The following is a 13399-nucleotide window of genomic DNA, read 5'->3' as shown; positions in this document are numbered from 1 at the left end:
CCAAGCAATAACAGCACTCACAGGCTGCATTTTTGGGCTGAACTTTCTGTTGTTGCAGTTTTGACATTTTGGGTCACTTTGGGCTATGTTGTGCTTTTCTTCTTGTGTTGTTTTGATCTTCATGTGAAAACAAGTTCTTGATCCTTCTTGTTGCCAGATCACCCATTGTGGGGCGAGCTGTGCAAACTCTAGCCTGCCCTCCTGCCAAGCCCTGCACCCTATGAGGCTTGCACCTCACTGCTAAAAGGGTTTCCAGACACAAACATGAGCTGACAAAACATGGATATCTTTGTTAAAAAAAAAAAAAAAATCTTGGCTATTTTTATACTTTTAGAAAGATAAAAATCATATTGTAGGTGTGAAATAACAGGTGTCAGTTCCAGCTGTGTTGTTTGCCATGTGTGCAGGCTTGAAGCATCAGTTGGGAAAATGGTTTTGGGGAGGGAGGAGGATTATGGGGTGATTGTGGGGTCTCTGTGTTGCCACTCAAGTTTTCCTCACCGTTTCACACAGCTCTCTGCAGCACTAGCATTGCCCCAAAGCATCAGAGGACTTGGGTGAATTAGCAGAGCTGTCCTGAGCTTGCTCACGGAGCTGTGGACTCGTTCCCTGGGTCAGCGTAAGCCAGTGGCCAAAAAGGCTCTGGGTGCCATCTTTCCTGCTGTGTAGCAATGGGAAAGATGGATAGAGATCAACCCACCATCTGTTTCCATCAGCTACCCATTGGCTGCCTGGCTGTGGGCTGCACTTTGTAGGCACAGGTTGGGGCTGCAGAAGGCTCAGGCTGCTGCACTGGTGCAGTAAGCAGCGCTGGACACAGACATTCACGGGAAACAGAGGAGTAAGAGAACAGCGAATCGGAAACGTCCCGGAGCCTGTCTGCATATCCTGAAGGTAGGGGAAACCTCCAGACAGCAAAACAGGATGGCACGGGAGTGTTTCCACTCGCTTGACTCATGCTGAAACAATGCCCGGCCGCTGTTTGTCTTGGACAAACACATTTCTCTGAGCAACAGGATCTCCCGGCCCTCCTGCCAGGCCAGTGCTGGGATTTAACTGTTGCACAGTCTGGTGTTGGTCTGTCCTTCGGGGCCACTCAGGGTGAGTTGGAGTGGCCTGTGGAGAGCAGTACCTCCTGCTGAAGCTGGACATGGATCACTCTGCAGTGTCTGGCAGGGAGTCCTGGATGCAGGGGGGGAGGTGGCAGGAGCCCATGTCATGTGCAGGAAGTGATCTGAGGTCCGAGGCCATCGGCGTCAAGTTTCCGTCTCTCCAGCCGCGGCAGGGAAAAGAGGCACCCTGTCCATGGGTCAGGCGTGTTGTCCTTCCTGTGGCTTTTGGATCCACTGTGGGACATGGGCTACGGTGAACACCTCTGTGGATAGGGTTGTGGGCAGAGCTTCATCCCACAAGAAGCTGCCGCCATGGTGGGGTTGTTGAGGACACTGGTACTGTGCAGTAGCCTTCTAGATGCTTCTGAGCTTTCCATGGCAGCACTGGATTCATCCTGCCAGGCTGTTGTTTGAATACTGGCCTGCAGAAGAGCCTCTTCCCAGGCTGACTTATGCCTGCTCATGTGTCTGCCTGCAGAGGGTTCAGACTGTGGCCAAGATCAGGAGCTCTGGCTTCAGTGGGAGTGATTTTGATCTAAAGATTAGACTCTGCATCTGATGTTTGCATCATCCAAAAGGCTTTCCATGCAAGGAGGTGCTTCTTCAGAGTCATAACCTTAATTAAAAGTCCTGTTGTCCCCTGCAGCATTTCAGCTGCTCAGTTCTGCTGGCCAATCCTGCTCACCAGGCTACGTAGAGTGAGTGATAATGGTCTGTATAAATATTTATGTTGCACTGAGCCTTCCATGCCAGATCTTGGTCAAATTGAGAAGTCCAGGCTCTCTGGTGCTCTTTAGGCCTGCTAAGAAACCTGCAGAGAAGCATTGCAGATGCAGCCTGCATGGGAGTGACCAGGTGGGCAGGCAGGTCACTGTCCTTGGGGGGTGTGTGGGTCCATGCCCAACCTGCGGAGAGCTCAGCCGTGCTCCCAGCAGTGTAGCTGTGCCATGGCTGGTGATGGAAGCATGGCCTGCTGCCCCTCAGCCTGCTGGCCAGGTGATGGAAGCACAGCCTCCTGCCCCTCAGCCTCCTGGCCAGGTGTGAGCATTGGGGCTGCACCTGGGGCATAGCAGAGTCTCCATCGGGGCATGACAATGGCATCCTCACACCAGTGCAGCCCGGATTTATTTGTGCCTCCCTGCCAGCCTGGCTTGGCTCAGCACCTGTTCCCAGACACAGGAGCTCAGTGCTGCCAGGTGCCAAAGGATAGGATTCCTCATTTCAAAGCAGCCTTGTGGTTGAGAGGAACAGGGTGGGGAAATACTGTGGCACTCCCCAAAATGTCCTGAAAGCTCTCAGATTACTAAAGGCAGAGCTTAAGCCCTATTCTTACTGTGTTTCCTGGTTCTAGACCTGTCTGGTCACACTGGTGGCATGTGAGAGGAAGCAGAGCAGTGGTATTGATTGCACAGCTGCTCTCGGCCTGACCCCGGGCCCGTGTGCCACACCGTGCTCCCTGCTCCCATTCCCACAGCCATCCCAGCCTCTTCTCTGCCTAAGCACTGCTGCCGCTGGCACTGCCAGTGGCAGTGGGCTCTGGATGCCCACCAGTGTGCCAGCACCTCCTGGGGCCCTCAGAACTGCCCCCATCACACTCCCCTTGGAGGTCTCCTTGGGAAGGAATGGTCTGCTGGCAACAGGGAGGACTTAACACACAGGTCCTCAGATGGGTGCTTCTACCCCCTCCAGGTAGGAGGAAGATACCTGCTGTGAAGATGGGCCTCAGGAGAATCCCAGAGCTTCACAGGTCCAGGAATGCACACAGCTGGGGCTGGAAGGGTGGCTGCTGCTTCCACTTCTGCTGTTGGGTGAGATCTTTACTGCTGTCCCCCTGTCAAGAAGTTAATTAAAGCTTGAGGCATCTTGGGAATCCACAGTGTAGGAAATGATAAAAGTTTGTCCAGTAGGAAAGGATATCTACATCAAAGGGGCAGCTTCAGACTACAAAGGGCCGACACTTGGGTCCCTGTGTGGCTGCAAGGCCATTCACCCTGCCTCTGCCTAAAGCCTAGGAAGAACTCAAAGAGGACATTACTTTGTAGAAAGGAAAGGCTTTGTTTCTGCTTGTGATCATGTGGGAGCTGCTGTAAGTGTGCTGTGTGCTCAGTGACATGCGTTTTGTTTGTTTGGGAGCTGCTGAAATAACCCAGAGAAGCCCATTAATGGGTGGAAGTAGGACTGTGCAGCTCCGGACGCGGAGCCGCGGCGCTTGCAGTGCTGGGTGTTTGTGGGAGCTCAGCGGCACTGGCGCTAAGTCACTTTGTCAGATGTTTGGAAGAGGAAAGGAGTTATCCTGGACTGTTAGCAGGCTAATGCTAAATCCATAGCCAGGCCAGGCTGTCAGAGAGTCTGGGCTGAGACAGTACGTTCTGTACCTTCTCTTGGGATCTAAAAAAAACCCCAAAGTACAGCTGACAGCTGCAAGCCAGGAGCAGCTGGATTTTCCCTGGCTGAGGCAGCAGTGGTGGTTGTAAGATGTAACACTGCAGGTGAGCTGCTGCCTGCGATGGAACTTTCCAGAAGCAGATAACCATCTTCAGCAGGCAGATCCTCCTGTCTGAGTTTTCCTGGTTTTGTGGACTTTTCGTGCAGGCAGGTGGCCCTGACTTGGAGACTTTACTCTTCCAAGGGCTTTTGCCCTGAGGAAGTAGGGAGCTGCCTTCCAAAAAGGTTCTGTTCCCCAGGCCCCTCAGGAGTAAAGGCGGGAGAATTTGTTCCTGCCATTTGTGCCATTGTGATGTCAATGCTGCCTGCCCGCAGTCCTGCAAGCCCCAAACCCTGTGCACTTTGGATTTTAAACCATTTCAAGACTTTGACTTGATTTGTAGCAAGTGCTGCTGTTCGATGCATGGGGAAAATGGTTCTAGGAATTGGTTTGGCAGTGGCTGCCAAGAAGCAGCCAAAATTACAGAACAAACAGAACCTGCAAGGAACTGGAAGCAGAATTAGTTTCAGGAATTCAGCTTTACCTCTGATTTAAGAAATTATCCTGCAAGGTAAAGGGTTATGTTGTTTACAGCTGTGAATATCATAAATATATAGGACCTGTCCAATTTATTCCCACTACGATGCAAATTTGAAATGTCTTTTAAAAACAATAAATTGGACGAGATCTGACAACCACAGCTGTGCAATGATTAGCACAAATTGTATTAATAATATTAACCAGCAGGTGAGCTTCTGTGAAGGGAGAGCATCTCCCCTGTTCCCAAGTTCCATTGGCAGGCAAAGGTGTCCCAGAGCAGCCAGCCTGTGCTTCCAAGGCATGCAGGAGAACACTGCCAGAGCAGGGTTTATTCACTGTTGTTAACAGAAATCTGCCATTTTAGCAGAAATTAGGCCCACAGTGTTCTGTGGATGGGTTGCCCCCCTTCCTGTACTGGTGCTGATAGAGGATGGTCTCACACACACAGGTCGTTGCTCTGCGCTGCCACCAGTGCCATTTGCTCTGTAGATGGGAGGAAACTGCTGTGACCCAGACAGGGTCCCACCTCTGTTTGGAGGATGATTTTAGCAGTGGCGTGGGGTGTACAAATGTTTGGTGGTGAGGAGAGCCACCCCTGAAAATCTGTCCCAAAGAAAGGTTTTGCTCACAAGCTGTGTTCACAAGTTGTCATTTGTCATCTATTTAAGAGTTCCCATTTTTGGACTAAGTCCACGCAGAAATGTCATCAGTGAGAATCAATTTGCTGCTCTAAATACAGTCCTTTTAAAAATTTGGCATGCTGGCTGGGCTGTGGTAGAGACCAGCACTGTACAGACATAATTTGTGCATTACGTGAGAAGTTTATTAAGGAATTTCTGATGTCCTCATCGAAGAGCTCAGTCTGTTGCTTCATCGGTATTTTCCATGGGAGGGCTGGAGGTCCTGCTTGAGCTGGACCTTTACCCTGAACCCGTCAGAGAAGTGTAAGGTGGTTCTGGTGTGCACACCAACACATCCTGCCCTTTGTTCTGGGATGGAAGTTGGCATTGTTTTTCCTCAGGTTGACATTTTCCCCTGCATGGCAAGGACTTCTGCTGTGTTGGTGATGCCATTGCACATCACTGGGTACATGGTGCTTCTGAGAAGCATGGAGCTGGGATTTCCTGGATTGCACAAGCTGTTCAGCCTCAGTTCAGGTGCTGTGGCGTGGGCTGGTACTGAACCTACTGCCCTGACTCGTTAAGGGGTTTAGCAATTGCACATGGAAAATAAGCAATTAGCAACAAGGGCTGCTTTGTTGCAAAGCCGCTGAGCTCACCAGGCCGAGATCCGGCTGCCAGGGCAGGAGGAGGGAGCTGGGTTGGATGCTGCCCTGAGTGGTTGCCTCCCTTTGTGTGGCAGAAACTTGGAAGGGCTCACCTTAACTGCAGCACTATCATCTGGAGGTGGGAGGAGAGGGAGGAAGGGGAGTTGGCCTTTTCCTGCATGTTAATCTCAGTTGAACACAGTGATGGTAAGGGGCTGACAGCTGCCTGCCACAGTGAGGATTAGCCAAGAGAAGGGTGCAGGGAAGTTTCTTGGCTGTGCTCTTACTTTGTGCTAAGGATGAAGGGAGAAAGCCACCATCACCCCCTGAATGGATCATGCCATCATTCCCATCACTCTTCCCTCCCCACTGCCCGCACCCTCTCCTCCAGGCAGGAGAAGCTGCTATCAGGGTCTCCCCTTTGCTCTCTCCCATTTCAAGCACACCCCCTGTCCCCATCGGGACACTGCATACTTCACATTGGGGCTCCCATGTTGCATCCTGGGTTTTGAGCAGCTTTCTGGGGCCCCACAGGTCCCAGGCACCACCAGATGGGCAGTTCAGCCAGGGATTGCTTGGTGGGACCACAGCCAGATGCCGTGTCCTCCTGCCACCCCGGAGGAGTCCTGGCAGCACACGGAGCAGGGAGCAAGGTGCACTCGTGCCTCACTGCTCATTGCACAGGAGCAGTAGTGTTTGCCAGCTGGGCAAGTGCCTGCAGCTGGGATAACACGGGCAGCCATCCATGTTCTGGCTCAGGAGCTGAACAACATATTTGGAGGTACGAGAGCGTATGCTTGTTTTAGTTGGTGTTTGGGCTGGCAGGGCTGCTGTCGGAGTGGCTCAGAGAGGGATGGCTGGCAGCTCGGGCACCCAGCTGCTTTACCAGAGGTTTTCAGCTTATCCCATGAAGTTGTCCCGTAACCCAGAGCTGAATTAAATGAGTGGAAGTTCACAGATTTAAACAAAGTCTTTCCCCCACTTGTTTGCCCCTTGCTGCGGAGAAGGCCCTGCAGGGTACGGCTGGTGGGTGGAGTGGTCCCTGCTGGCCTGGCAGCTGTCCCCAGCGAGGCCTTTGGAAGGGTGCGATGGCAGCTTTGTGAGCCGGGGCTCGTGACCGCCGGCTGCGAGGCAGGGGAGCTGCGGCCGCAGCGCCCTGTGCTGGGCCAGCAAGGGAAGTCCTGCTGGAAGCAGCGTTTTTTATCTGGGCTGCCTGGGCCTGGCGTTTGAATGCTTGGAAATGCTCTTCTCCAGATGTTTCCTAGCACACGCCGGCTGTGTTTATAAACAGCTCCTCAAAGCAAAGCCTGTTGGGGCTGCAGGCGGGTGCTTGCGGCAGGCCCCGCACGGCTCCCCTGCACCGTGGCACGGGGTCCGGGGCCACAGGTCACCTCTGTCCCCTCCCATCTAGATGGGTTAGAGCAGTTAACAAAAGCCCCAAATTCCTCCTCTTCCTTTCTCCTCCCTTTCTCCTGGCTAACAGCTTCCTGCCCCCATGCATCCTGGTGGTGCTGCCTTCCTGCCCAGGCTTTTGCTGCTGGGGGCACAGAGAGGAGGGCACTGCCCTGCCTGAGCTGCCTGTTCCCAGGGAGATCCTGGCCACTCCAGGGGCTTGGGTCAGGGAGACATTTCTATTGCATCCAGCTGGGGTTCAATTCCTTGATGATTATCTCAAGGGCACATCCTGACAGCACGCTCATCCAGCCCCTGGAGTTCTGCCCTTATGTTTTGCCAACATTTGAGGTGGGTGCCAAGGGGCAATGTCAGGCAGGACAGAGTGGAGTGGGTGCAGGCTGTGTCAGCTGTTCGGTTGGTCGTTGTGCTTTGCCAGCCCCATCTCCTCTGAAGAGAACAACGCTCTCATACTCATCACTCCTTCCACTTCTAACTGGGTGGGGGTGCCTTTCAGCCATGCTCTTCTCTGTCCTGGCCCCCACAGGACAGGACCAAAACTCCTTGAAAGACAAAAGCCAAGAAAAATCCTGTCTAAACAGCTGCTGCCAGTGGCCCTGCCAGGATACCTTTCCCTTGGTAAGGGCAAGGCTGTTGTGCTCAGCTGTGGGCAGATTCCCAAAACATCAGCACTGCAGAGCCACCTGCAGCTCATCACATCCTGGATCTCACCTCAGCATGGCTTCCTGCAGATGGCCCTGCCCTCCCTGTCAGCCCCACACCCCTTACAGGGCCGGGGGAGAATAGCCCTGTCAAAGCCAGTGCTGGGAGGAAGGGCTGAACAATTGCTGCTTGTCAGTCAGTCTGTCTCCTCTTCCTGTAGAAAAGGGCACGTTATCAACCATCCAAAATCATCTGGGGAACAGCATTGCTGAAAAACTGAGTCATGTGATACAGATTTGCTTTAGCCCCACCATCGCCTGGCAATGCCAAGGGCCTGGCTGCTTGCAATTTTTTTATCCTGGCTGCTTGCAGTGGCTGTAATCTTGTCCCTTAGCTTGGGCAGCACGTGTTTGGAGGTAAGAATGTGAAAGGAATCAGCTTCACTGCTGTGGAGCTGGAAATGTGCTCCCTTCTGTGGCACTGCTTACCCTCTCCCTCCTGTCAGCTTCCAGTGTAACATTCTGGGCAGGGGGATGGCTTTGGCACTGCTCGGGAGAAGCAGAGAGCAGAGGATGCAGAGGTGGCCTTGAGCCACTCCCTGGATCTGAGCGCTTCAGGAGGCTGATTGGTACATGGCTGGGGCTTGTCTTTGCAGGTTGAGCTTCCCTCTAATGCTGCACGGAGAATGCTTTGCCTCCATTTTCTAAGGAGCAACCCATCCATGAGTTGTCTTTGCCTGTCCTCAAGACACAACTGCTCTTCACAGAGGCAGAGCTCTTTATCCTTTCCCCACCCTTTAGATCCAACAAGCACTGCTGCCCATGAGCTCTGAGGAGGCAGCCTGTCCTCCACTCCCCTTCCCTAGGAAGCATGGATATGACTGCTTCAAGGCTGAGCCCTCCTTCCATGGAAAACTGGCACTGGGAAAAACTCTTTCCATTCTGAATCAGGTGGAAGGGAGTGGTGTAAAGACCCTTAAGGAAATGGGAAATATCCATGCTTTAATGGAAAGTTTTAAGGAAGTGATGCTGCATGATGCTTGTGGTTCTTCAGATCAGGAAATAAAAAAGATATTCACAGTTGACATCGTTAACACATCCACATTTCTGCTGGGGAAAAAAATAGAAAAAAAAAATAGATCCCATTTCTGCTGGGATAATTCTACTGGTGGCTGTGTAATCCTGGCTGTCACCTTGGCCAGTCTCGCTGTGCTGGGGACCCAGAGCACAGGCCAGAAGGATGAATATGATAGTCTGATCTCTGTACAAGCTGTAGGAGTCCCTGAGCAAGTGCCTGTGGGAGCTCAACATGGCTTCTTAGAAGAAAAATTTAAATTTAAATGCTTGCAGTGGAGAGCACTGCATCTGGAGCTGTCCTAGGGGCAAATGTCCCTGCATCTTCTTACATCTGAGGGAGTCCAGCTTCAGCTTCCAAGCATGGGACCACTTTAAACATTTGGGTGCTAAGTCTTCCAAGTTCTCGTTGCCTTGAGCTGCATGGAGACTTGGATGGTGTCTGACAGGTTTGCAAAGGAACCAGTGGCAGGCTTGCCTTATTCTTTCTAACAGTGTTTCTCCTTGACATTTTCACAGCAAGGTGTAAAAAACCCCTTCTGTAGCTTTACATTAAGTGTGTGGGCTGGAAGGAGAGAGCAGTGCTGGCAGCCCTGGGCTGTGAGATGGTCTTGGGGTCATGGGTCCCTCTTGCTCTCCTCTAAAACAACAGGCTCAGACTGGTCTCAGGTGCTCAGCTTTGCAGCAGAGGATGCTGTTTGAGGGAAGAAGACTTTCAGACTGAATGGGAACAGTTTTGGAGGGCAGATCCAGCTACTTGGGGAATAGCATGGGATTAATTCAATTCCTGCAAGTAGCCTGTGTATGTATGGTGAGGCATATTCTCTGACACAGGACTGAGGAAGGAGCCAAAGAAATTTCTGGGTTGCTTGCTTAACTAATTAAAATTAGGACACTTCTGGTGGTTCACCCAAGGCACTGGGGATGTGGTTTTGTCTCTCTGCACAGCCATGTCAGCAGTCACACGATCCTGTGTCCACTTGACTCACCAGAGTGATGCTGGTAGAAACAAAAGGAGCTTTAGGAGATGGTAAGCAGCGTGATTTGAAGTCTGGACAACATCCTGTGCAGGGGGATGGAGAAAAAGGCAGCCTGTGAAGCACTGGCTGTTCTGAGAAGCTAGGTGCCTCCAGACAGAAGATAAGCATGGTGAGATCCCTTGGGTGGGTGGTAGATCCTGTGCTGTGATCCAGACTTGCCCAGACTTGAGGTGGCTGCTCTTCAGGCTGCTCTCCCTGACATCCCTGTGCCTGTTCTTCCTCTCTTTCCAGGCACACCTTCTGGCAGTATCGCCGTGAGAACCCCCAAACCAAAGTGGGGGAGCCCCCTCCTGATGGGCTGCCAGGCTTCAACAGTGGCGTCCTGCTCCTGAACCTGGAAGCCATGAGGCAATCCAAGCTCTACAACCAGCTGCTGGAGCCCACCATGGTGCAGAAGCTGACGGAGAAGTACCACTTCAAGGGCCACCTTGGGGACCAGGATTTCTTCACTATGGTGGGGATGGAGCATCCAGAGCTTTTCCACGTGCTTGACTGCACGTGGAACCGGCAGCTTTGCACATGGTGGAGGGACCATGGGTACAGCGATGTGTTTGACCAGTACTTCCAGTGTGAGGGGGAGGTCAGAATTTACCATGGGAACTGCAACACCCCGATCCCTGAAGACTAAGGCACCCACTGCCCCCAGGGGCAGCTCTTGACTGCAGCAAGGCCTGCAAAGCCATAGTGGCTGCACTAACAGTCCCTCAGGAAGGGTGACCAGCTCTGATCCAGCATAATCCAGGGGAATCTAAGGATCCCAAGAGCATTCAGTATCCCACTGCCTGTAGCCTCACCCTCCAAGAGGAAGGGCAGTTCAGTTGTTGGAACAGGACCTCCACAGCCACTGTATCCAGGGCTCAGCTCCTGGCTCTGCTTGGCCAAGTCCATGGTGCCAAGTCCAAATCCATCTGTGCCTCAGCTGCTGGGGCATGGGAACAGCCGAGGGGCCATCACAGACTGCTGCTTTTGCACGAGGCAGGGTCCAGCTCCCTGGGTGCTGTGCAGCTTTGCCTTGTCTGATGGTCAGCAGGAGTCCCCAGCAGGCAGTTGGGTTTCATTTGTCATTCCTTGGTGGCCCATTTCTGCACCTCATGCAGAGAATTGGTCTGGTCCCTCCGGAAAGCAGACACTGTCCTCAGGTCATCTTCCTTTTGAAGCATTCCAGAAAGGTGAGAGGGCTTTAAAGACTGAAAAACTGCTTTAAATTGGGTTACTTACAAACAAAAATTGAATGCTAGATGAGCTTTAAAGCCTTCTGTTGGTTCTTATTAGCAATAAAAGCTTTACTGCCCTATGTTGTCCTAGAAGTGTTTAGTGAGTGTGTAGCAATAGGTTCATTTTTCTAGCTTTGCCTTTAATCTTTCATACGAGAATAAAGTTGCAGATATCAGACACGCTCGGCTGTTTTTCTGTGGCACAACTGAAGTCCTGTGCAATAGGAGGTTTCCTGCACTTATCATGTTGAAAAAGTAGCTGATGTGTATCTGCTGGGCAGTTGAGTGTGGTGCCCCATATAGCTTATCCCACATCTGTCCCATGTGAGTGATGCAAATAAACAAGCTGGATTTTTAAAGATCATCACCATGAGAGCCAGGGTTGGTTTGGAGGGAGCTGGGAGCTGCCTGTGCTGTGAATGAATGGGTGAGCTTCAGGCTGAGCACGCTGTTCCTTGAGTAAATGCTGCCTCGGTGAGCTCCTGCACAGGTCTGTGTCAGGGATGTGCACGGCTCATTAACCACCTCCAGCCCAGCCCAGCTTGTTTTACACCCTGTGTGTGCATCTGTGTGATGTGCACATGCAAGAGAGAGGCATGGGGAGCTGATTGCGGCTTAGCCTAATAACAGAACACACCGTATATGTGGCAGGAGTGTCCTGGGCTCCTTCCCCCGTGCCTGTGAATGAGTTTACTGGGAGAGTGGCTCTCCTCCCTCAAACTGATGTGCAGAGACAGCAGGCTGTGGTATGGGCTGCATCCTGAACCCTGCTCTCTCTGATGTGCTGAACCAATCCATGTCCGAGTAGCACAAAACCTTGTCTTCAAGTGTTTTCTCATCCCCAGGGAAGGAACAGCAAAGAGGTGATTAAAGGTGAGGGAAAGATGCAGTACCTTGCTGTGTTAGACTCACATTTTCACCAAAAAACAAGGTGATCCAGCCTCACTGTGCAAGGCAAGGCAGCCAGCCTTGCTGGAGGCTGCAGCGGAGCAGGATTTGGGGCAAGTGATGCACTGTGATGATGCACACTGAGGGATGAGGAGGGTTACTGGTGCTTACTGGTCAGGGCACACTGGTGGCACTGGTGACACATGGGTCATCACATGCCAGGGCAGGACCTTGCCATCAGTTTGGAAATGGCCATGCTGGAAATACAGGCCAGGCTGCTTGTGTCACCAGCACTGGCGAGGGGTGGGGTGGTGAGCAAACATGGCTTTTACTGGGGACTGAGCAGCTCTAGGGTGGCTGTGGGTGTCAGGGCTGGCCAAAAAGGACCATGATGGGTGCTGCAGGGTGACTTCTTGGGAGACAAGGCTATGTGGGGCCAGGTGCCCTCCCTGCCCCACAGCCATCCCTGCAGCTGGGCCAGGCATTGTGCCCCCTCCTTGCAGCCAGGTGATGCTCTCTGTAGGTCAGGAGCACTTCTCCCTCTCTGTGGACTCCCAGCGTCTATGTGGGGGAATATCTGCATGTGGCCACTATCACCCCTGAAACCTTTTGCTTAGGTATTTTTCCAAAAATAAATTCTTTTTTTTTTTTTTTGTTCAAAATCAGAGTCCACTGGGGAACTCACTGCATTTTTTTCCGCTAGGAAAAGCGTAGTTAAATGAAACATTTAATGGAGGTTTATTGGTTTTCCCCAGGCACCGCAGAGAGCCCCATGGCACAGCTCCGCACGCTGTCCCGAGCCGCGCGGTGCCCGGGGCCGGGGCTGAGCACGGCGGGCAGCGAGCACCGCACCGTGCTATTTATAGAGCCCGCACGTAGCCCGAGCCGTGCTCCCTGTGTAATCATCTGCCCTTCGTGCCCCGCTGATTGCAGGCACTAATGAGCTCAGCTGCAGGGAGCGCCGTGGCAGCCCGGGGCTGCCGGCTCAGCCTTTTCCCAGGGCGCCGCCGCAGGGCGTGCTCTGGGGCAGAAGCAGAGCTTGCAGTGCATCCTGAGGGCACCGCCTGCCCAGGAGCCCTCACCCCCACAGGCAGTTCCTGCACTCAGTGCCCAGTCGGCAGCATTTCCTTCAGTTCCTGGAAGAATGGGGACTCTCCTTCCCAACCCTTCTTTGTCCACCCTCCTGCTGCAGCCCATCCTCAGACAGGTGTTGCTCCAGGCACACAAATTCAGACCTGAGCATCCCCTCCTGGTCCTGTGATGCTGGCCCAAGGCCAGGTCAGCCAGCACTTAGCAGCTGCCAGTACAATCATGGTGAAAGATGCCCAGAAACCATTAAACAGCACCAGCTTGCCCCTGGGCGCTGGGGGTTTGCTGTGGCGACCCTGCAGCAGCAGCACTGGGACTGACAGGCAGCTCCTCATCTCCAGAGGGCTGGCACCTTGTCCTTGGGCCAGCGCTGGTCCCCTGCCTAGCAAAGGGCATCTGCAGACTCCAGAGCTGGGTTATGGGTTACCTGGAGATGCAGCAGGCTAAAGGCAGCCCTTGGTGAGTGGCAAGTGGGGGCATGCTGCTGTGACACGCAGCAGTGGGGGGACACAGCTGTGGGGAGCAGGACACCAGTCCCAGCAGCACAGGCTGGTGGCAAGGGATGGGGCACATTGCACCCATGGGAGAGCTGCAGTGGGCCCAACCAGGGTCTCTGCAAGGACGTGGTGGGCTTTATCCTCAGGTTACTCAGGCCAGAGCTCCTCCATCACAGATTCCTGCTCCTTGTCTTCTCAC

General features: G+C 53.0%; 1 protein-coding gene across 4 annotated transcripts in view; it reads left to right on the top strand.

Annotated features, from left to right (window-relative positions):
• Positions 1-10904, top strand: part of XXYLT1 (xyloside xylosyltransferase 1) — a 33453-nt gene extending 22549 nt beyond the window's left edge. For all 4 annotated transcript variants that reach the window (XM_068200712.1, XM_068200715.1, XM_068200714.1 and 1 more), the window contains one exon: positions 9744-10904. In XM_068200712.1, coding sequence (XP_068056813.1) covers positions 9744-10140 — 397 coding nt within the window. In that variant the 3' untranslated portion in view covers positions 10141-10904. The remainder of the gene's footprint in view (positions 1-9743) is intronic.
• The last annotated feature ends 2495 nt before the right edge of the window (positions 10905-13399 follow it).

The sequence above is a fragment of the Anomalospiza imberbis genome, chromosome 10 (assembly GCF_031753505.1).
Source record: "Anomalospiza imberbis isolate Cuckoo-Finch-1a 21T00152 chromosome 10, ASM3175350v1, whole genome shotgun sequence".
Taxonomy (NCBI): domain Eukaryota; kingdom Metazoa; phylum Chordata; class Aves; order Passeriformes; family Viduidae; genus Anomalospiza; species Anomalospiza imberbis.
The sequence above is the reverse complement of the archived record's forward strand: the minus strand, read 5'-3'. Positions and strand labels throughout refer to the sequence as shown.